The sequence below is a fragment of the Phyllopteryx taeniolatus genome, chromosome 5 (assembly GCF_024500385.1).
Source record: "Phyllopteryx taeniolatus isolate TA_2022b chromosome 5, UOR_Ptae_1.2, whole genome shotgun sequence".
NCBI classification, from domain to species: domain Eukaryota; kingdom Metazoa; phylum Chordata; class Actinopteri; order Syngnathiformes; family Syngnathidae; genus Phyllopteryx; species Phyllopteryx taeniolatus.
In genome coordinates, this window is record NC_084506.1 from 6,520,016 (window position 1) to 6,543,986 (window position 23,971).

The 23,971-nt window shown below is 44.9% G+C and overlaps 2 protein-coding genes across 5 annotated transcripts; both read left to right on the top strand.

The window, feature by feature from the left end:
* The first annotated feature begins 1,213 nt into the window (after nucleotides 1–1,213).
* hyal6 (hyaluronoglucosaminidase 6) lies at nucleotides 1,214–6,207 on the top strand. 2 transcript variants are annotated; one of them, XM_061774896.1, is made up of 4 exons: nucleotides 1,214–2,231; nucleotides 2,325–2,414; nucleotides 3,292–3,707; nucleotides 4,340–6,207. In XM_061774896.1, exons 1-4 carry the CDS (start codon nucleotides 1,302–1,304, stop codon nucleotides 4,401–4,403), a joined length of 1,500 nt encoding a protein of 499 aa, XP_061630880.1. In that variant the 5' UTR covers nucleotides 1,214–1,301; the 3' UTR covers nucleotides 4,404–6,207. The 2 variants fall into 2 exon arrangements, with proteins under 2 accessions (XP_061630880.1, XP_061630881.1); XM_061774897.1 differs by having other exon boundaries at nucleotides 3,292–6,207.
* A 5,041-nt stretch (nucleotides 6,208–11,248) lies between these two features.
* Nucleotides 11,249–23,956, top strand: hyal4 (hyaluronidase 4). 3 transcript variants are annotated; one of them, XM_061773308.1, is made up of 6 exons: nucleotides 11,289–11,379; nucleotides 13,457–13,589; nucleotides 16,259–16,840; nucleotides 17,266–17,673; nucleotides 18,807–18,896; nucleotides 20,971–23,956. In XM_061773308.1, exons 3-6 carry the CDS (start codon nucleotides 16,292–16,294, stop codon nucleotides 21,496–21,498), a joined length of 1,575 nt encoding a protein of 524 aa, XP_061629292.1. In that variant the 5' UTR covers nucleotides 11,289–11,379; nucleotides 13,457–13,589; nucleotides 16,259–16,291; the 3' UTR covers nucleotides 21,499–23,956. The 3 variants fall into 3 exon arrangements, with proteins under 3 accessions (XP_061629293.1, XP_061629292.1, XP_061629291.1); XM_061773307.1 differs by having other exon boundaries at nucleotides 11,359–11,379; nucleotides 13,460–13,589; XM_061773309.1 differs by lacking the exon at nucleotides 13,457–13,589 and having other exon boundaries at nucleotides 11,249–11,379.
* Nucleotides 23,957–23,971: the final 15 nt, after the last annotated feature.

A 23,971-nucleotide genomic window follows, 5' to 3' on the forward strand; every position in this document is an offset into this window, starting at 1 on the left:
ATTAATCAAACTGAACTTAGAACTGGCACAAAACACAAGTTTACAGATGCTTTTAAGAAAAGAAAATCTAAAGTCTTGCTGTTGGAAAGGTTACACTATGTGCGTAGCTACACGTGCGCTATTTACAGTGACGCATACAGTTTGTCCATATTGGACCGCTGCCACCTGCTGTTGTGGAGGGTATTTTCATCCTCATTTATGGTTTCTAAGTTTGTCCGTGTTGCAATGTTCCCTGGAAGCCAGTTTGCTTGAATTATGAATAAGTATTTGGGCTCGGTCTACCAAAATCTTTGAAAAATAATTGTGTTGATGAATGGTGCTCTTGCACCGACGGGTGATTGAAAGATTCAAAAATTCCATCCTCTCGGGCCTCATCTGGATGTCGTCAGAGGAGGTTTTTTTTCGACAAAACAGAGCTCAGCATGAACTCTCGGTGGCTTCATTCCACTCTTTTGTGGTCTGGAGTTCTATGTCTTCCAGTTGGGTTTTTGTGGGCCTGCAGGCGGTCGGCAGGACTCGCCGCACTCAGGCCGGGCAGCACCAGAACAAAACCTCCTCCTCTTGAGGTTTTCCTCTACATGAGGGATCACTGTGATTAATTGCAGCTTTGCAGCAGTGGTGGCAAGTAACAAAGTTCAGTGGTGCCTGAACTTGCGGTGTTGAGGAATAACTAATTACAAGAAAGAAAAAAAGTCAACTAGCAAGGCGACCCTCTGCTCATAAATGGTATAGATCAGCTCCAAAAAATATTTGTATTCAGCCTCTCTACATACAATCGATAGCTTTTTGGAAGTCCCGTACAACGTTTGGTGGCATAAATTGCAAAACAATATATGGTCTTTCACCTTCACGGGGCGCTGGACTTAAGCTTCTTGAGGAGGAAATACGCTCAAGTCGACGGCAGAATGAACTCTCGGTGGCTCCACGGAGCTCCTTTCATGTCATTCGCAAAACAATCGTGTCTCTTAGTGGAAATAAAGTGGCTGGAAAATGGATGGAGAAACAACCCCCTCCATTTTTTTGGGAGAAGAATGAGAAGAAAAGTGATGTTCCAACTTCCTAGGTATAATAAATTGGGTCTTATTAGGTAAAGTCCATCAATAATGATTCATCATGAAAACGGTAAGCCTTGCCTAGTGTTGTTGTGTAACTGGAGCACATTCTTCCTCTTCATCATCCTCCTGCTCATGTGTCCTCCATTTGATTATGTATGCTCAATGAAGCTCCTAATGCGTCTGTTTGGCCTCCATCGCCCTCCGCTGCGCACCCACTAATTGCCACATAGCCGGGATCGGGGGCACATGGCGTCGATGGGGCTCCGGGTCCTGGTGCTGGTGCTGAGCTCGGGGGTGAGCGTCGGAGCTCGGAAGGATTCGCCCAAGCCGGCCCGGGCGCCCCCGATCCCTCATCGGCCCTTCGCGGTGGTCTGGAACGCTCCCACCGAGCCGTGCCGCATGCGCTTCCAGGTGGATTTGGACTTGAGCGTCTTCGACATCGTGGCCAACCTCAACGAGACCCTGAGCGGACCCAATGTGACCATCTTCTACCATAGCCACCTGGGCTATTATCCATACTACTCCAACTCGGGCCTACCGGTCAACGGGGGGCTCCCGCAGAACCAGAGCATCGCCAAACACCTGAGCAAGGCACGCAACGACATCGACAAACTGATCCCCCACAAGGACTTCCGAGGGTTGGGAGTTATCGATTGGGAGAACTGGAGACCCCAGTGGGTGCGCAACTGGGGCAGCAAGGACATCTACCGCAACAAGTCCAAGGAGCAGATTCGGAAGCTTCACCCCAACTGGCCAGAGAGCAAAGTGGAGAAGGAGGCCAAGGAGAGCTTCGAGAAAGCCGCGCAGGCCTTCATGAATCTGACTTTGGCCTTAGCCGGGGGTCGCCGACCGGACGGCTTGTGGGGCTTCTATTTGTTTCCCGACTGTTACAATTACGGCTACAAGCAACACCCGCGGCGCTACACCGGCGAATGCCCCAACGTGGAGCACGTCCGAAACGACCACCTGATGTGGTTGTGGAAGGAGAGCACGGCCTTGTACCCATCCATCTACCTGGACTACGAGCTCAGGTCCTCGGCCAACACCGTCAAGTTTGTCCACTACCGAGTCAAGGAGGCCATGAGGATCGCCTCCATCGCACGCCCAGACGTCACGTTGCCGGTTTTCGTCTACTCCAGACCCTTCTACGCCTACACCTTCGTGGTTCTGTCAGAGGTAACTACTTTAGACAGTCTTGGTTGTCATGCTTCCGGCCAGACACGTTGTTCTTGGCAGAAGTCGAATTGTATACTTCTCTGTCTTTGTCAGAGCGACCTGGTGCACACCATCGGTGAGAGTGCTTCCCTCGGAGCGTCCGGTGTTGTCCTCTGGGGTTCGTCAGAATACGCTAGATCGCAGGTAATGACCTTGAAGATGATTATGATGATGATGATAGCAAACGAAGGAATCACCGCCTAAGGACAATTCATTTGTGTCGAAGTTTTTCGGCTACTTCACTCATTCCCTACTACCTCATAACAAGTCATGGTCATGTTCACATAAATACACTAATTTCATGGCAGTCCAAAGCCAAAAGAATCTGAACCACCAGGTTTCTTCAGCTTTAACCTATAAACAATGATAACTTCAATTCTGCCACAGCTTTGTTGATAGAACCCATTGACAGAGCAAATGGTGGCGGCCCGCTCAAATACCCGTCTTGCCTAACGGAAAGACAAAGTGCGTAAAAGTAAAGACATAAACAGCTTCATTAAAAATGTGAGTTGCACAACTGACGTGTGTTGCCCTTCAAACTCTGCAGATACAAGTGCAGAAATGATCCCAACTACTCATTCAAGCCATTACACACACACGAAGATGCATTTGTTAGTGTTAGTTTTCATGGAAAAGGCAAATTAAGCAAGTTCAATTAAACTAGCTAACTGAAGTAGTGGTAGAAATGGGCCAAGTAATTATAACGAAGTAACTCGCAATTACGTCACCAGGCACCGTTTTGGCCACGGCTAAAAAACAAAATCAGGACAACTGAAATGGTGAAAAACAGTTTCACACTACATCTCCACAATTCAGTACTACATACAGTCGTTCTCAGTCTTTGTACAGCACATTCCACCAATTATCTTCAAACATGTATAATCATAATGTATTGAGAAACAAACCTTTGAATTCACTTAAAAATGGAAATAAAATCATCCTGACAAATCAACTCGACTGACCGTGGAGCCCTAGGCCAGAGGACTCAAAGATGTATCGAGAGTTATGCTTGTTTGTGCAGAGGAACTGTCTGACGGTGAAGAAGTACATCGACGGCCCTCTCGGCCATTACGTGGTCAACGTGACGTCGGCCGCCAAGCTGTGCAGCAAAGCGCTGTGCAAGAAAAACGGCCGCTGCGTCCGCAAGAGACTGGAGTCGGGCGCCTACCTGCACCTCAACCCGCGATTCTTCACCGTCCGCCGTCAGGTGGCGCTGTCGGGCCTCCGCTTCCGCGTCAGCGGCCACCCCGACCACCGGGACATCCTGGACATGAAACACAAGTTCACCTGCCAGTGCTACCAGGGCTGGACCGGCATCCACTGCGAGGTGCCACAGATGGCGTCGCCCACGCCGCCCGCCCGACGCCCCCTTGCGCCGCCGTCCGACAGTCCGCTGGGGGGCGTCTTGAGCCTCCTCTCGCTTCACTTCTCCTGCCTGTGCGTCATCACGCTGCTGGGCATCTGTCTTCTCGTCAAGTGTCTCTTTGTCTAAACATCCTCCCACACACAAGTCACTTCCTGTTCGCGTATCCTAAAACGGGAAAGTCCCAAACTAAAAAAAAGTGCTACGGAATTTCCACTCAGGATGATGGGGGAAAAAATGTATACAGTATATGATTTCAGCAAGAAATCTGACATCACACAAGAACAAATTACAAACATTACACATTTCTATTAACTCATCACTTTCAAATCAGACTTCCTCATATTGACAGCCATTTCCAAGCATTTTGACTGATCTTTCAAGACCCATAGAAAATTGTTCGGTGGCAATATCAGCACCAAAACCTTCCAAAAGAAAGAGTTGACTCAGAAAAGACCAAATTTGTCTTGTAGTCTTATCCAGGCATAAGCTAAGTAGCTGGTAGCAGACAAGATGTTGCCAGCCATTGCGGAGGACGCACTTTTCAGCACCGAGATCTGCTTAAAAAGACCTCGTCTCCCTCATAAACGACATTACAAGCCGAGATTCGGTGGCGAATCTTTATCTTGTACTGAAAAGCTGTGCTGATTTCAAATCCAAAGCGATGCAATGCCGCCATCTCCTGGTGTCTTCTTTGTCATTACAGCGGTTTACAAAACTGGATTTCACAGACGAGCTGCACAAGACCCTCTTCCACGCCAACCCGTTGAAAAACCGACAAATATATTCGGCGTGGCAGTGAACGGTTGGATTCCCGTTGATGACTATAAACGTCCATGGCAGTGGATGAGTTACGTATATTTTAAAATAACTTTCAAAAGTCAGCCCTTCTTTTCGATGTGGTGAAGCAGCATGCGGCTCATCAACCAAGATTATTTCTGAACGCCTTGTTCTGAGCAACAGTAAACAAGTGTATGTTTGTATAAGTGTGACTTCAGAACGCTTGCTTTCGGATGTCCCTTTCAAGTCAAGCTAAAATTCAACTTCTGGGCTATCAGTCACCACGTAAACCAATGTTTGGTAAGACATACTGAAATGTGTACTTGCAGGGAAGGAAAGTGCTGTTAAAAATCTAAAAAGGTATTTACTAGTTTCCTGTACAGGCACACGCACTCCGATGGCGTTAAAGAAGAGGACATTCGGCCAGTCGTGAGGATTAAGCTGATCGACAGCAGGCGGCTAACTCCCAAAAACACGAGAAAGATGACGTCAGTCAAAGCAAGCGCACAAACTCGATTTGTTAATTTTGCATTTCAAAGCGGCAAACAACTGCAATTTGAGCCTTAATGACCGTAATTCCCTTTCCCTGAAAGCAGTTTTTAGGCTCAACTGTTGTTGTTAGTCATCAAATGGTTGGACAAATGGAGTGTCACGATTGGTCGGGCCCCAAAAGTTGAGCACAACCGCTCAGAACCTCACCCAGTCACTCAGTGTGTGTGTGTGTGTGTGTGTGTGTGTGTGTCTGTGTGTGTGTTCTCCTCACAAGTAGACCAAGTGACTCGAGGGCTCAGAGTGTTGCGCTTCAAGTGGTTCGCATCAACAATCTTGACATTTTTCTCATATTTTCAGCGACTGACTCAGTTTGCCGAGTTACAGGGGTGTCCAAACTTTTCCTTTCAACGGCCACGTACAGAAAAATCGGAAGGACGCGAGGGCCACTTTGATTTATTTAACACACTATCATCAAGCCAATAGTGTTTGTGAATCAATTGGACATTGTTTTATGTACAGTGGACCATCGCGTTCTCACGGTTCCGATTTTTTTCGTTTTTAAAGCATGGTCACAAAACCAATTAAACTTGTATCTCAAGGCACCACGGTCCAAATGAAACATTTCAGCATGTTTTAAATGGGAACACAAAAAAGGAAACGTACTTGGGTTGTGTTGGAAGAAGCAAAAGTTGCCATTTTAGCCGCTTGGTGTTTGTCTTCACTTCGGCGTCGTCGTCGTCTTCGCCTTCATCTTGTCGGCGTGACAACAGGCTGCCTGAACGCCCGCGAGTACACAAACTGAGCACAGAAATCGGTCTCAGTAGGATGCAGTAACAATAAAATTTGAGTTTATTTCACGACGAAGCCCGTCGTGAAATAAACGACGGGCTGGGTGCTAAGGCGTTATAATATACACTGACAACTCAATAATTTAGAAAATGGTGGCAAAGTTCATTTCTTTCACTACTTAGACATTGTATAGTTTTATTAAACGCTTGGGAAATACTTTGCAGAGGTCAAATTCCTGCCTAATATCTACGTTGAAAAATATTTTCATTGTTTCTTAGGTAACATTCTAGTTCCTACAGCTGTTTTTTTCCTTTGCTGTAAAGTACAATCATTAAAATTAAACATATATATTAAAGAAATGATGAAATATTTCACTCAGAGTGTGTGTGCAGTGTCTCGGTATAATATTCGTTTCATTTTTTTGAATTGGGCTATGTGACATAATTAGGCTTTTGACACTATTTTAAAGTGGACATATTTTACCAAGCCAACTTTTTTTCTTGTCTTTGGGATGCAATATTGTCCTCAGTAAATATGTAAAATATGAATTAAAATGATCCACACATTTTTTCCGAGTTCCAGACATTTTTCTGCCGAGAGGCCTGAAATCAGCTCATTTGAATTTTGACCTCATCCACGTCACTAGCCAAGATGTCCGCCTACCTCTCCGCTCCCGAGCCAGCGCTGTCGACGTAACAAACACGGAGGCAACCGATCAGAGGAAAGGGGGCGGTCTAAGCCAAATATGGACAAAGCGGATACAAAACTGGGTCAAACAGAAGTAGCTGACAGAGGGGCCTTTTTACCCAGCATCAACTTTCACAGAAATAATATCTTCTTCTTCTTTTCCTTTGGGCTTGTTCCTTTAGGGGTCGCCACAGCGCGTCTCCTCCTGCATCCTCCTCTCGAACACCAACTGCCCTCATGTCTTCCCTCACGACATCCATCAACCTTCTCTTTGGTCTTCCTCTCGCTCTCTTGCCTGGCACCTCCATCCTCATCGTCCTTCTACCAATAGCATATGGTGTGACAATTGCTTTCAATACAACAAGGTGGGAGAAGGGAGTATTGTTCCCAATATCCTTTCTCACTTCTGATACGAACTCAGAAGCCGGGAAATTCCATGTCGATGCCTTTCTCACAGAACAGCGGTGAGGCAAAAAGCTGTAAACAAAAATAAAAATAAATAATAATAATAATAAACCAATGACGTGAAAGACAAGAAACTTGAATAAAAGTCCATTAAATTTAATAGAAGTGAGTCATGAGGAATCATCAGCTGGACGAACCCACACAAATAAATCTCGGGAGTCGGAATATTACAGGGAGTTCAAGTGAGTGCAAGAAGAACAACAACATGGCCGCCGTCCCAGCCACCCGTCATCCATGTGTTGATTTTGTGTCCAAATCACTTCTCGCGTGGCAGACCCCCCAAAACGACATGGCAGCTCAAGCAAAAACATGGCAACCTACACAAGCGCTCAGAACTGGAAACGGAAAACATCAAAAGATGTGCTTTCGGTCTTGGTCTTCTTCTTCGACTTCTTCTTGTACCTCGCCTCCTTTGACTTCTTCTTCGTCATTTTAGAGAATTTGGACAGATTTTTCGAGACCCCCAGAGATTTCTGTCCAGAACCTGTGCAATTTATGAAGAGGTCGTGCAGTTGAATGAGGAACGAGGAGCTCATCATGTAATATTATTGACTATGAAGAACAATAAATACAAAGAGAGATGTATCAAGAAGGGAGGTCATGAAGGCCTTTACGGGTATATCTCAATAAATTAGAATATGGTAGAATCGTTCATTTATTTCAGTACTCCTACACTACAGTGGAACCACGGTTTAACGGACTTCGGATGTAACGGACAGGAAATAGCGTTCAGTTGGAACTCAAAATTGCCCCTCCCATGCACTATTGAAGCAAGTTTAGATGAACTTTAAAACTTTTCAAACATTTGAAAGCTTTTTAATATTTATTTACAATCATTTTGTTCTGTGCCGGTGTTTTTAGGCCACGAAAAAAGTGCTACAATTTGACGGACAGTCGGATTTAACGAACGACAGTAAAAATAGCTCCTATTCGACCAATGTTTCGTAACTGAAGAAAGCGGGACTGAACACCTTTAATGACATAATGGTCAAATGTCATGTTAAAAAGATACTGAGAGTCTTAGCAGTGGGTTTAATGTTCTAGTTAAAGGAGACCAATAAACTGAGAAGCAGCGGCAACAAAGATTTCAGAACCAACTAAAAATGGTTCAGATAAAGAACATTTTGGGACATCTATTCTTTGGTAGCTGCTAAAGACCCATGGAGGGAGATCACTCGGTTCACGTTACTGGGCTTGGCAGAGAATTAGGTCTGGGTGTCATCACCGTAGCAGTGGCATGACATTTCATCAAAGTGGCTGAGCCAGTTGGAGCATGTACAAAGAAACCACAAGTGCCCCAAGAATGGAGCCCTGAGGGACTCACAATGAAGGGGAGCTAAGGAGGAAACGTGATTATTGACATAAAAATTCAAAAATGTATTTGTTCAATATCAATGAAAGTGTGTGTGGTGTCCAGTGTTCACGCTGCCCGTTCGCCACCTCGCCCATTACTAATTGAAGCAGGAAGCGAATGTTCCCCACGTTCAAATCAAAATTGCCTGCGTCAAAACTCTAAAGGCTTTTCCTGATAAAAGTTCGAGTGAGCCTTCTGGCTATAAGCAGTCAGGCTCAGGGGCTTTCCCAGCTGCGGGGGGCGGGGCATCGACCCGATGCCGCTCAGCGCTGACTTGAAGCATGCGTATTTATTACCGCGATGTGCGTTTAAAGTGTTGACGGTCAATGGGTCCTGCGATTCACATTTGTTCTCGCAGCTAGCTAGCTGCCTTGTTCATGAATGCGCGAGCCGCTAATCTCGCTTTGGTTTGTCATGCCGAGCGGCGGCGGCGGCACTGGCATAACTAGCTAGTCATTTGGGGCCACTTTGACCACTTTCACTGCTTTTCAAATCTGTTACAATTACCTGATAGCTAAAGGTGGGCTAAATTTTACCACCATAGATTTAGAGTATTGTTTATCTTCAACTAAAAAGGTTGAATTTGAGAAAATTCCACATAAAGTCCTGAAGATCCGTCTTAAAGACGATCAAATAACAAGTGAATCAATCAAGTGAATCACTAGGGGGACTCTCTGAGCGATGGTCACCGGTAATGTGGTAATGCCGATACAATGGCAATTGTGCAAATGATGCAGTCTTCAAGAAATGTAAGCAGTTTCAAATGACAACAAACCCAAAACAACTTGTATTTTCCCAAATGATTCAGCCCCACTCCTGATTGATGGCGAGGTAGTTTTAAGTGGGCCCACATCCGAAAATGCTTTTTGACTTCGCAGTGACGAGGACCGGCTAAGTGTGGCTAAAGGTTTAACCACATAAACACACGTGATGTTGTGGCTAACTACACACAAGTGTGGCTAGGAGATTTTTATACTATTTAGCCACATTGGCTAAGAGGCTTAATGACTCAGTGCCAACTCTGGGTGTCGTTTTACAAAAATGACAGTGCCAACAAGTGGCCTGGCGTGTCTATCGCACGCCTTGCAGATGAAAGAAGCCACAAGGAGTCAGCTTGCGTGTAATGTTTGGACAAAACCCGGCCGTGGTGTAAACTTTGTAAACTCGGCACAACCTTCGCGTACGGCGCTAACGTTCAGCTTCTCGCCGTCGCAAACGCACTTTGAATCGGCCGTCGACTTGAAGTGTGAGCCGAGCGCCGCTTCCTGCGGCCTGTCTGGAGCAGAAGCTCTCGTAACGCGATCCATATGTGGGAACGGCGGCCCCGCCAGGAAGGGGGTGAGCGCTTTCACCCTCGGAGGGGGTGCAAAGAAAAGCGCAGTCATCATCTCGCATGATCTTCAAGCTTTGAGAGACGTTACAGGGGTCGCCTTCCCGCCCAGACTTTTGTCTGGGCCGGTCGGCCGCAAGAATTTGGCCGGGAGTCGCGGCGCGGAGACTTCAGCCGACGCTTACTCTGAATTCTCAGCTCCGATGTGACGAGGCCTAGGCGGCGGGCTGCGTAATTGGCTCCCGAATGAGTAGATGTCTAGAATGCGGTCTGCGCTTCTGCTCCTGAATGCATGCAAAGCATACGTCTTCTCTGTGCGCTCCACATAAACGGAGAAGACTTTTCCTGCTCCTCAGCAAAAAGCTGCTCGCTATCACAACAAAACTCGACGAAACTCCAGGCACAATGGATTTTCCCACATTGAAATGGCCTCAGGAAACATTCAAAAGCTCAAACTGACAATAGCGCTTGGGAAAAGAAACGTATGCCAGAAATCGGAAATAATTACAACAACCAATCAACTGTTTGTGTTGACGTGAAGCCTCCACATTTCCCATCGTTAGAGACGATTAGCATCTGGCTAGCACAACAAGCTAGAACCAGTAAAATATCTGATTGAGTATCAGAGTGTGAAAGTACAGTAATTAGTTACCAGGGAAAGTAATGACTTTTGAAAAACCTTCCAATTTAATATTTATTGGACTTTAAACCACAACTAGTAGTCTTACTGTAGGCCGTAATTTACAAAGTGTTTTCTTCACTACTAAGAGTTAGCAGTAAGTGCTATGAAATCAATGTAATGTCAAATTTAAAAATGAAAAATGGGGGTTTAAAATAGTCCCCATTTATGGCCAACGTAAACGGGCACCACGTCTTTGGCGATAAACTCTGCGATTGCCTCCCAGCGGAAACCTTTCTTGTCGTAAAGACAAAAACAAAACAAAAACTCCAGGAAAAAAACGGTTTCAAAGTTTGTTTGGTGTCAAGAGAAATTAAGCAAATGCCAGAAGGGAAAAACAAAAAAACCTTCTTTTGATTGTAATTTCGTTTCATATTTGCAAAGAGAAAAAAAAAAAGAAAAAAAAAGAAAATTGAAACTGTGATTTTTGTGGGAAAAAAAATATATATATATATATATATATTTTAACGATGTACCATCCAGCCCTACTTTACGGTGGCCTGGAAGTGCAAAACAATATGACAAATTGTGAAACACTTTAACATTTCAGAAAACACAAAAACAAAAGACGAAACATTTTTACAAAAAGACGAACCAAATTCCAAAGAAGCCGGTTGCTAAAGCGAGAGGATGCTAGCGAGAATTCAAGGGAAGAATCGTTCGTCTTTTCGTAAAAGTGTTTCGTATTTTGATTTTGTGTTCTCTGAAATGTTAAAGTGTTTCACAATTTGTTATATTGTTTTGCACTTCCAGGCCACCGTACTACTTCATTGAATAAGAGTAACGAACGGACAAAATCAGACATCGAAATGTTTGGAAAGAAAGCAGTTTGCGGAGGCCTGCCAACACGCTGCCTCCTGTTGGTTGGAGTGTGAAGTGCAAACACATGCACGGGATCGTGCGTTCCCGTTCCCGCTTGGCTCTGATCACCTCAAAGGCTTCTTCTGGCTCTCTCTCTTTTTCACTGTGTGTCAACGTCTCTCGCCCCCTCCCGCAATGTAATCACGATGTTGTTTCTCCTCCCTGCAGGCGATGGGCTATAAAAGCCGGCACGGCGGGCTCGTCTTCCACACAGTCGCACTGACAGGGGCGCACGTTGGTCGAGTGGAATGAGTTTGGGGCCGACATGATCCCCCCCCCCGCAAGACAAAGAACCCACCTCATCTGCAGGTGAGTAATCGGGTAACTGGGGTTAGGACGCATGTGTCGTTGTTTTTCTTCACTTTTTTGTTTACTGTGTGGTTTATTTTGGGCGCGCCAGCTGTCACGGTACAACTGGGAAAGGGAGGAATGTTCACACCAGGAATGTTGGCTCACCCCGTTTTGAATTAAAAAAAATGCCCCAAGTGGCACTTCTTTTTTTTTTTTTTTTTTAGAGGTGAGACGTTTACGGTGTAATTGCGGCGAGGGCCAAGAGACGACTTAGAGAAGGCAGAGGTCGTAAAAGTGGCGACACAGGTGTTTGGTTTTTTTGGGGGAGATTTTCATGCCAATATATTTTTTGCTTTTGTGATACCTCAAACTATAAAACAAAACACAAAACAATAATGGAAAAAGGGCTTTCAATGGCAAAATACTCATTTAGCTACAGAAAAAAAGAAGTAAGAAATGCGCTGTGAGCGATGCTGACTCGCCTTACTCGTGTTATTTTATTTCTATAATAAGTGTATTTTGTGATCATCTGCAAACTAAAATGAACTTCAAAAGTCTTTTTATTTTAAAATTGATTTTATAATCCAGGAAAAATAATTACACAGCAAATGCGTATTTTAGAGTAGAATCTTTAAAACGTTCAAATTAACAGTAAACTTGTTTTAGTTTAGTCTTTTTTTTTTTTTTTTACTTGAATATATTTTATTGAACTTTCAACTGTATTTTAATGAATCAATCGGGAAAACAAAATTGTATTAACTGTAAACCTATTTTATTTGATTCTATTTTTTGGGTGATTCAGGGCTATACAAATAAACGTAACTATTTTTGGGCTTTACGTAATGGTATTGTATTTTATTTTTCATTTTGTAACGTGTGAACCAAAATGGCCTTAACTCAGACGTATTTTATTTTATTTTTACCTTTAGGAAAAGCCTCGGTTTTTTTAACGTTTTCGGAAGAGATTAAGGGCAAGTTCCTTTTCTGTAGTGCACCTAGCAAGAGCTGCTTGGATGAGTGTGATGTGGAAGAACAAGGCCATCAACTAGTTTGGGACGACGGACAGACACTCTAAACCTCTTTTAGTAAGACTGGAAAGAAAGCTTGCAGGTGTACCAATTCTTTTATCCATGTAGCGTGTTTTGAATTTGCGGTGTTTTTGTGACGCCGTTCCCAGATTGGTCATCCAAGGATCAAGGTGTGATGTCAGACGGCGTTTTTTGTGACAGATGGCGCATTTGAGGGATTCTGTTTTTTTGGGTTTTTTTCTTTTTTGGCTTCTGCTCTCTGGCGCGCCGCCGTCAGGGGCTTCAGCTCCAATCCCCAACGTCAAACTCTGTATTTTTGTTGTTCTACAGTGAACGTGTGGCATATCTCAAGGCACCACTGTACTTCAAAAGGTTCTTTTGATCATTTTACAAGTTTATGTGTGTTTTCATGAGTTCAAATGTGTTTCAGGGGTTGGAGGCCTAAAACTATAAAATCATGTTGTTTTTTTTCCTATGTTCTCCATACATTTCAGATTTTCAACAATCGGCGGCTAAACTTTGGTTAAAAAAAATAACGTTTTTAAATTTTGACCCCTTGGTTAAAAAAAAAAACAGAACATTATTTCTAACGGACAGTTCAAAATATTTACAAAAATCAATTGATTATTTTTCAGTTCCTGGTTTGGTCCGTAACATTTGCCAGAAAATCGGCAAAACCGACAATCGTTGTTTTCCGAAGTCAAAGATGATGTCTTATTTTGATGAAACACGAAGATAATCCGTCTGCTTTATTATTATCATATATATAATCAATAATATTTACTGTTGAGAGGCTGAAATTCTGAGGATTTGGACAATTTTAAGTGAAACAAGGTCTTAGTCGACTAATTTGATAATCAATTAGTTGTCAATTAATCTTTTTTTGTTTTGTTTAATAAGTTCTTGTAGTAATGAGGATTACTTTGCTGATGATTGGTCCGGAGTCACAAAGTCCATCCCCCCCCCCCCCCCCCCCCCCCCATGCTCCCTTCCTCCGTAACCACCCTGGCGACAGGATGATCCAAAGCTCATGCCAAAGCGCTTCTCAAATTCACAACATTTTCCAGCAGAGACAATCAGACGGCGTCGCTCTTTCTCTCTCTCGTGCGCGGATCTGTCGAACGAGGAGAACCCACAAGAACCGCAGGCATCAACAAACGCCGGCTAATCACTTCCAGGCTGTTCTGCGAAAGGGCTTGGGTACGTTTTCTTTTGTAACTTAAACAACAAGCCAAACTGTAAACATGACAATCAAGGCCAGGCATTTCAATTTGGTAGCAGTTTACGAATAGTCAACCAGGACAATGTTTTTCCTCCACAAGACATAGCGACAAGCAGCATTATCATACACTATCTTCACTGGGCAAGCTTATTTCCATGACAACGGCATCATGACTTGTTTGTTCAGTGAAGCAAAGCAGTCAGCAGCATATCATGCACCGTCTTGACAACAGAAGCTTGTTTCCAGGATAACGGCTACTCATATGTCGGGTATGTTTTGCTTTACTTCCTGAGCTGAGATGGGCCCAGCAGCGTATCATGCACTCTCTTGACTAAAAGAGCTTCTTTCAATGGCAAAAGTATTCATTTATGACTATCCAACACATCAACAGTCCAATACTTTTGGGAAATTATAGTTCCTAAATTGTGCGCGGCATAGCAACGAGCCGAATATCATGCACTGTCTTGACTAAAGAAACTTGTCCATGATGACATGAAAGCGCAATCATCCATATGCCAAGCAGTCACTTTGTTTTCTTCTCCTTGAGTTCTAGAAGCATATCATGTCCCTGTGGTGACTAATGAATCTTATTTCCATGAAAACACATGAATTTTTAGACAACGTCGTCTATGTGTGACTACCTACACCTCAACCAGTCTAACGACTAGTTTGTTTTTTTCCGCCTGAGCTCAGCGAAGCAAAGCAGCCAGCAGCATATCATGCACGGACGGTCATGACGAAAGCATCTTACTTCCATGACAATGGCATGAAATTAAGACTACCCAAAAGTCGACCAGTTTAATGTTTTATTTCATATTCTGAGATGAGAGTCGCAGCAGCAAGCAGCATACCATGTACTTTCTTTACTCAGGATTATTCCTGTGGCGATTCCTGTTAAATCAAATCAGAACCTTCTGGAAATCCAGCATGCGGTTAAAAGTCAAGGCCGGCTACAGAACAATCCAAAATACCAGTTTCATTCCAAAACGAGCTTTTTGTGAAAAACATTTCTAGCAGATCAGTGATGTTGACGCCGTGTTTTGCTTCTGTGACACCTCAAACTATAAAATAACAAAAACAAGACTGACAGAGGGCTTTTGATGTCAAAAGAATCATTTATTCACAGATAGACAACTAAGAAACATTAAGTGACGCTGACTCACCGCCTGGCTCGAGTTGAATGTCAGTGGCTTTTTTTCATGCCCTATGTCATTCACTGCATGAACAGCATCATATTTTCTCACCATCGTGTCAGACACCGCCATCTGTAGGGATCCGTCAGTCACAGTGGTTCGCAAACCGTAGCAAGGTGGGCGAGATCCTCCTTCACGCGAAAACGCTAGAAAATGGTGGCCGTAAAGATTAGATTAGATTAGATTCCAATTGACGAGTTTCAACGTAGATGGCAGTGAATGAGTTGAGAGATTTGTTCCAATGCTTGTGAATAGACGAACATGCCCCACAGACAGACGTTACCCCAAAGGTTTTACAAGAGTGGAAGCTGCTGTAGCTTCACTTTTCACTTATTGCAAAATACTTTTGTCCAAACACCACATTTTCGTTTTTCCACTTCCTGTACCTTTCTCAATACTTTGTCCCAAACTCCACATTTCTTTTTCTTTCCACTTCCTGCACATGTCCCAATATTTGTGTCCATATTTTCTTCACTTCCCGTAACAGTCCCATTACTTTGGACCAAACTGCACATTTTCCTCTTTCCACTTCCTGTAAGAGTCCCAATGCTTTTGCCAGGTTCATATTTTATTTCCTATAGGTACCCCCATACTTTAGCATTTCGAATGCTGTCTGGAGCATTGGAACCACTGCAAAACAGCATATTATACTTATATTAAAGCATTTACGTTGATTGCAGAGTTATTCGCTGATCCTAAACTGATTTTGTGCAGCGTGGCAACTGAGGTGTCGTTACACTGGCTAAATTCCTCCAGCTTTGGTTCCCATAAATCCTCTTAAGAGACCTCGTAAAATGTTTGTTTTTTTAACATCATTCAGCAGTGCTTTCGCTCGCAGACATTTCCCTCTGTTATTAAAAGTCTCCAAAAGTCAGGAATGATCTTTGGAATGTAGCGCATTAAAGCGACAGGAATGATTGGTTCAATCGGTGGAATACCGAGCGGGTTGAATAATACACTTTATCAAATAATTCAAGTTTATTTGGCAAGATGATTTTTTTTTTTTTTTTTGCTGCGATCAGACAGCAGCACGTTTACAAAAGCACAATCTGTTTTGCCAACGTGGTGGTTCTGTTGCTATATTTAGCGACTTTTCGCACGCTTCTCGCACCTTTTGTTTTTTAAAAACATGACAAGCGACATAAATTCCCGTATAAGAAATGGAATCAGTTTGGCATTGTTTTACGTACTCTTAGGGAGATTCTTTTCCAAAGAGGAAACACTAATTTTCACTTTATCTGTCGAGAAAAATGATCCAGCGGACCCCTGCCTGCTATTGGCGGGGATAGGGATTTCCATCAGGAGATATTAAACAAATCCCAGAAGGTGGAACAACTTTGAAAAATGTCAAATGTCATTTGCTTTTTCTAGAAGCGAAGGGAAAAGAAGCGGTCAAAACCTGTGAAAATAGAAATAGCTGAACTCCAGCTAAATATTTGCTCCGTTCTCTTCAGGATGATTGACAGTCCCCGCACCTGATCACCAGGATGCCCGCAGGGCCTGCGGGCGCTCCATCTTCCAGCCAGCCCGCGGTCCCGGTCGCCCTCACCTTCTCGCGGCTGCTTCTGCTCCTGCACGCCGCCCTGGCCCAGAAGCCGGCCCGGCTGCCCCTGGTGGGCCGCAAGCCGTTCGTGGCCGCCTGGAACGCGCCGCTGGACATGTGCGCCATCAAGTACAACGTCAGCGTCAACCTGGACCGGCTCTTCCACATCCGCGGCAGCCCCCGCGCCGGCTGGACCGGCCAGAACGTCACCATCTTCTACGCCAACCGGCTGGGCTACTACCCGCGCTACACGGCGCAGGGCGAGGCGGTGCACGGCGGCGTCCCGCAGAACGGCAGCCTGGACGTGCACCTGTTCAAGGCCTACGAGGACATCGAGCACTTCATCCCCTCCGAAGACTTCCGAGGCCTGGCCGTCATCGACTGGGAGTTCTGGCGGCCGCAGTGGAGCCGCAACTGGCACAAGAAGGACGTGTACCGGCGTATGTCGCGGGAGCTGACCGCCAAAGCGTACCTTAACGTGACGGCGGCGCAGGTGAGGGTCGCGCCTTCCTAACAGTCGCTCCAAAACTACAGAATGCTGTAGCGCAGATTTTGGAATATATGCCTGTGCTCTGTATGTGTTAAAGTAGCAGTTGTTAGAAGGTCAGTTGTCTTCGAGTATATGCGTCTCGTCGTTTTCACTCTACCACACAAACCTGAAACATTTCATTATGTCATATAAAACTAAGATACTGCTGTTTGTCTAGGGAATATATTTGTACTTCTGGATTATTTTGTGGGTTTGACAAAAAAAAAAAAGAACATTTAAAAATCGGATCTTTTTCAGCCAATACGATCAGCTGAAAATCGCTATAGCGACAACTGCAGTTCAACTGGACACAAAAGTTAGCGAACCCCTACGGTAGAAGCACTTTGTGGCCAATTCTCAAATCCATGAATTGTTGGACTTGCTTTCAGGTCGAGGAGCTGGCGCGGCGCCGCTTCGAGAAGAGCGCCCGGGCCTTCATGCAGCGGACGCTCCAGCTGGGCACGCGCCTGCGCCCCAACGGCCTTTGGGGCTTCTACCTCTACCCGGACTGCCACAACTACAACCTCCACGAGGACGACTACACCGGCCTGTGCCCGCTGCCGGAGAGTCTGAGGAACGACGAACTGCGCTGGCTGTGGAACAGCAGCACGGCGCTCTACCCGTCGGTCGCCATCCGCAAGTCGCACACCAACAGCGTGGGCAAGCTGCACTTTGCCCGCCACCGCGTGCGGGAGGCGCTGCGCGTGGCCTCGCTCACCTCCAACGACTACGACCTCCCCACGTACGTCTACCTGAGGCTGGGATACCGTGACGAGCCGCTCACCTTCCTCACCACGGTAACGGACGTCTGTTACGCTGTAACGTGTGAAATCAACCGAGAACTTTCCTACCACCTTCAGATTTTCTTCAAAATTTTAAGTGCGGTTGGAAACAACACAGAACCTCTAAACCTCTTATTGAGAGAAATGTGAGGAAACAAACTTTCAGCTAATTAGGCCACGGCGGCCACGCTTAATGCTAACAGTGTGACACTGCGCATTCTGCTTGTATTTTGCATGCCGCCATTTGTGGTAAACAGCGGGCCGAAGAGTACTGTAATTTCTCATGTATAATGCGCATTTCCCCCCCCCCCCAAAAAAAAATTGTCAAAAGTCAATAGTAACTATAGGAGAAAATTAAAAAGCTTTCCCATTTTATAAATGTATGCCGCCATCTAGAGGTTTTGAAAAAGCTGTACACTTTCATACCAATGTCACCGCCACCTAGAAGTTATGAGAAAGGTGTACACTTTCATTCTAAAAATGTTGGAGCTTCGCACAGTCCAAGTCAGACCTCCCTGAATGTCACGTTTAGTTGCTACATGCAAAAAACAAACATGCTAAGGAGATGAGACAGATGCTTGCCCATAGTCGCTACATGCTAAGTAGCTACATGCTAAGCAGCTAAGCGTGCATTCAAAACTTTCATTTCCATCCAGCAACGCAGTACACCTCCGTTTGATTCAGTTCCTTCTTTGTGTTCCCAAAACAAATAACAAAAAGTTACCAAAGTAATGCGTCACGCTTGCCCATATGCTAAATACTGTAGCTAAGTCCTGCAGTTGCTCTATGCTACATGCTAGATCTTCTTCTTTTCCTTTGGGCTTGTCCCGTTAGGGGTCGCCACAGCGTGTCATCCTTTTCCATGTAAGTCATGTAAGCCTCTCTCCTGCATCCTCCAACTGCCCTCATGTCTTCCCTAACGACATCCATGAGGGAAGACATGAGGGCTCATCGTGCTAATTACATGCTACATGCTAGATGATGAACATTAATAGTAAAAAAAAAAAAAAAAAAGTTTAATTTCCATTCAGCGGTACAGTTCAGATGTGTTGGATTCAGTTGTTTTTGTTTTCAAATCAAAAAGACATGTAAAGTAGCTACATGCTAAGTCACACCTTAACCTTGAGCTCGCTGTGTCCTCTGCGCAGAAGGACCTGGTCCAGACCATCGGCGAGAGCGCGGCGCTGGGAGCCGCCGGATTCGTCATCTGGGGCGACCTCAACCTGACCACGTCGCGGGTGAGCAACTGAACCTGCTCTTCTTCTTCTTCTTCCCCACGATGCGCTGCAACCTCACACAAACTGACTACAAACACATTTCATATAAGTTCTGAGGACTGGGGTTCGATCCCAAAAATATGCATGGTAGGTTGATTGAAGACTCAAAATTGCCCGTAGGTGTGAATGGGATAGGCTCCAGCACGCCCGCGACCCGCGCGAGGAGAAGCGGCTCAGAAAATGGATGGATGGATGGAACGTCACATGGTCTACTGGAGTGTCTGAGAATAATTGACAATCAAAAAGAATCACAACACATCGTTAAAAATGTCGACGTTTACACCTTTTGCCTCTTAAAGGCCGCTAAACACGTGGTGAAGCAAAAAAATAATAATCGAAATTTTAGCCAACTAGCTTGACAGCCAGTTTAGCTCAGAACTATCCATCGAAATTATATGCTGTAAAATTAACTCTTGTTATAAATGCCTCATTCCAAGTTCAGCGATAGTGAAGTCATTCACTGCCTGAACTTTTCTATTCGTCTACTGCCGCCGATGAATGTGTTCGCCGAGTATGTTTTTCAACCGCGAGCCGTAGAATTGGGTCTGGCATGACCAACGGATCCCCGTAGATGGCGATGTTGCATCGCTTTGGATTTTGGACCTGCGCCGCTTTTCAGTGGAAGATGAAGATTAGGTGGGGAATCTGGGCTTGTCCCGTCAATTAGGAGGGAGCGAAATGCCAACGCGTTGGAAGTCGGACAAGTTTAGGCATCCCAGCAGAGTATTGATGGTATGAACAGGCCATGTGACGAAAGTAGAACGTGCGTGTCGCAATCCGTGCCAGTGAATGTTGAACGTTCCGCTCAAGCCGTGCGGTGATTCAGCGTTGCTCACGGCGAGTTCCTTCTTTGTTCTCAGTCTTGTTTTTCTTCTTTGACAGTTTGTGGTATCACAAAAGCAAAACAGAAAAAAATGAGTGTCAAAGCTCGACGTGTTTCTTTTCACACACACTTTCTTTCTTTTAAAAGAGCAAACGGTCAAAGTGTGTCACTGAAGAGCATCGTGCTGTTTCAGGGCGATGCTGCCATCTTGGGGATTTGGCATGGCACTTTCCTCCATCACCAAAGAGGGCTTCTTTATGGTTTTATGGTTGAAACATTTTTTTTTTCATGATGTGCAAATAAAACGAGGGCTCTGTCTATGTCGGTAAGTCACACTGTTTGTGTCCGCTTTGGAGTGGAACGAGGCTTCTTCCTGCAACGTCTGCAAGTGTTTTGGGAGTGCGAGCCGTACGACACCCGCACGCACCCAAACAACAATGATGGCGTGCGCTCCCTTTGCCCTTTGCCCTTGCCATCTTTTTGTTTGCTCTCCTCTGTCCCTGAAAAAGGAAATTTTTTGTTCTTATGCAACACAATTTGAAATTGTGTTCACTCTTAAAGACGTTTGATAAAATGCCAGCATTTTAAAATTAATGTAGTAGTTATGTGGGGAGGCGGATACTTTAAAGGCATTAATGGACCGTTTTCAACTGTACTAAAAACCAAGCGGATGTGCAAAAGCAGAAAATTTGGGGGCGAAAAACAATGTTGAAAACCGAATCGTATACAAAAACTAGGGCATACGAAAGCCGTGGTTCCACTGTATACGTGATGATATGATGAGGCGATTATACATTTACATTTTTCACAGTCATCGCGACCCTCTGAAGGAAAGCATAAGTACAATGTGGCCCGTGTCAAAAATGAGTTTGACACCCGTGGTATAGGGTCACAGGTGAGCTGCAGCGTACAACCTAGACTGGTCACCGGGCAATGTCAGGACCCATCGAGAGAAAGGATGGAATGGTCGCCGGTCACGGTCAGGGCACATCTAGACAAACAAAGGACAGCCTTAATATTGTCTGCTTCAGGTTGAACATCGTAGCCCGGTCTGAAATAATGCTATGCTTGTTAGCCAAAATGCTAATGCTACGCGATGAACTTTCGTAGCCTGACCACGAGCAGTTTGGGCAGTGACGAAAGCGCAACTCAAGCTACTTTCGTACTAATTTGGCCTCATGGATGTTGTTTCTGTTCCTGTTCTCCCTGCAGCACAACTGCACCAAGGTGCGCTGGTTCCTGAGCCACCGTCTGGGCCAGTACATCACCAATGTGACGCGGGCCGCCGAGTTCTGCAGCGACTTCCTGTGCCAGAACAACGGACGCTGCGTCCGCCGCAACCCGGGTGCGCGCCACTACCTGCACCTGAACGCCGCCACCTACAGCATCCGCCCCGCAGGGGGGGACGGAGACTTCACCGTCAGCGGGTGGCACTCGCCCCGGGACCTTCAACTGCTCGAGGAGCGCTTCCGCTGTCATTGCTATGAGGGCCACCGAGGCGAGCGCTGCAATAGCGAAAACGAGGTGCGGGAGGATGACGACGGACCGCCGGGTGGCGGCGAGGACGACGACGAGAAGGAGCGGCGGAGGACCGAGTGGGAGGATGAGCAAGGGGGCCGGGCGGAAGAGGGGCGTAGCAGGGCGCCGCCCACCCTCGGCCCTGCTGGTCTTTTGACGCTCTTGATGCTCTTGTTGAACTTTCGCGAAACACTTGGGACACTTTGCTTGTTAGCGTGTTAACGGTGATGCGAAGATGCTAACATCCGCGGATCACCATGCAGCCGATATGAATGTAATGACTTGAACCCTCAGTTGTTGGTCAAAGGTTTGTCGATACAGTGAGCCCTCAAGTCCGCAAACCTGTTTTCCGGGGTTGGTCACGTGATGTTTCGCATATTCCGGTTTGGCGTGAGTTAGGGACCCAGACCCGACGCACATACCAACAATGTGCAAATAGAAGACGTTCCAAATTTAAAATATTTGTAATTGCCTACATTAATAGTTTAAATCATGCACAACATACTCCAACAATGCTCACACTTACTAAGGATAAACATAGTGACCACTCACAACAGCTCATGATGGCTACTAACTGCTAGTTGCCGTTAATAACACCTTTTGATTGCTAAGGACACAAAGGATGCTTGGACACAAGGACACAATATAAAGTTAACCCTATATATACATTATACTTACTTTTCAATCAATAGTTTTAGTTGTGTTCCACAGAAAAATCTGAGTGGCAATTCATGAATCAGAGAGGGTTCACTGTAAAAAGAAACAACGATCTGAGCCCACTGGCCGACCATCTTGCGCTACACTGCTAGCTATGCTAACAGAGCTAGCAGCGCTAACGACGTGCCAACCAATAACAGTCCGTCCATCTTTTTGTACCCCCGAAAATGTAGCTGAGATTGTTGGCTTTCGTTGCCCAGCGAATGTGAGCTAATGAAGCTAACACACGTGTGTATCGTCAAAAACATCCGCTTCTACCACTAGTAGGTTGTGCTAGCGTGTTAGCGGCTAGTAGAAACTAATGGTTCTACTGCCAAATAAAAACAACACGAGGCAATGTTGTTGTATAAGAGATATCTCATTCAGACTAAAAGCTTGAGGATTTTTTTCCCCTGTGGTTTGGTTCTGTTGAGTCAGTGATGCTAAAAACAACAAAAGGTTTCAAAAAAGTTAGCGAATGCTAATGACTAACAATAAGCTCTTTGACTCGGTCTGAAGTTTGAAATACTGGTGCTTACGTAGTGAGTCACAACTTCTCATTTCTAAGCCTTTACTCCTTGACTTTATTAGCTTAACCAACCAGGTGTATTTTATCGTACTCTCTTGACTTTATAGCGCTTTTTTTATTTAGTGGAATTGAACTAGCGGATCTAACCGATTTCCTAGCGTCCATGCAGCTGCGACAAACACTGAAGAAGAAGTCGACGTCGGCACATAGCCGAGGTCAAGTTGTGACTCGGCGCTTTTCTGTGGTTCTTAACTTCCTCCTCCTCCAAAGTTCATCAAACCCAAGTGTGTGTGAACCAGTCAGGAACCCACCCCCCAACGCCTACTAACCATCCTGAATCAGATCACCAAACTGTACGCTTTCATACAAATGGTTAGTCAGAATATGATAGTCGTGATGTTATTTTGATATCACTGCCATGAAAACAAATCTGGGGGAAAGAAATATCAATACTGTATGTGTATGTATGGTAACATTCTCTGTATTGATACACAAGCGTCAAATATTGATTGTCATTGCTACAATAGCTAAACGACAAATGAAAGCGTACAACGTATTATTACGTTCTGCCAAAGGTCAAGTTTGTTTGTATAGCCCTTAATCACAAAAGAGTCTCAAAGGGCTTCACAGGCCCACTGTTGGAAATGATTGACAACAACCCCCAACCTCACCCCAAACCCCATCGAGCAGGGAAAAATTCAAAAGTGGGAGAAACATACTGAATCTGAAGCCATTCAAATTTGAAGGATTCTTCCTTAGTTTAAACTCCGTCTCACCACAAAGTGGAGATAGGCCAAGTATTTTTCATGTGATATCGATAACTAACCAATGTAACTTCCTCGGTAGAGGTAAGATATTTAGTCACACTAGGTCATAGGTGTCAAACTCAAGGCCCGGGGGCCAGATCCAGCCCACCATCATTTCATGTTGTCTGTGAAAGCAAATCATCTGACTTCAATGAATGTTGCTAAAATCTGTACCAATATTTCAAGCTATCAAATATAATAAACAATAATGTTGAGATATTGCATTTTTTATTTAGTTGAACAAACTATTATCCTTGCCTTCCGATTACAAAACTAGTTATCCCTAAATTTCTTTTGTATATGTAATAATATGACGAGGCGATTAATCATTTATATGGTTTCAGTGTCATAACGAGCCCCTGCGGGAAATTGGAACTACAACGTGACCAAAATGAGTCTGACACGCCTGCACTCGATCATCTTGTGTATCTCAAATCCCAGCAGCAAGTTGAAAACACAAAAACTCAAACTGATTTCCTGGGTGGTCCAACACAGCACTTCTTTCTTGAGATTTTTCTGAATTTCATCTCACGTGGCGACTAATCAACTGCAGCAATTACTGTTTTTGTACTTTGAATGTCATGATTGTAGAGTAAAACGTGCGGCACATGAATGTAAATACACTGCAAATAAACCATGTTACCAATTATACCGATTGTCCTTT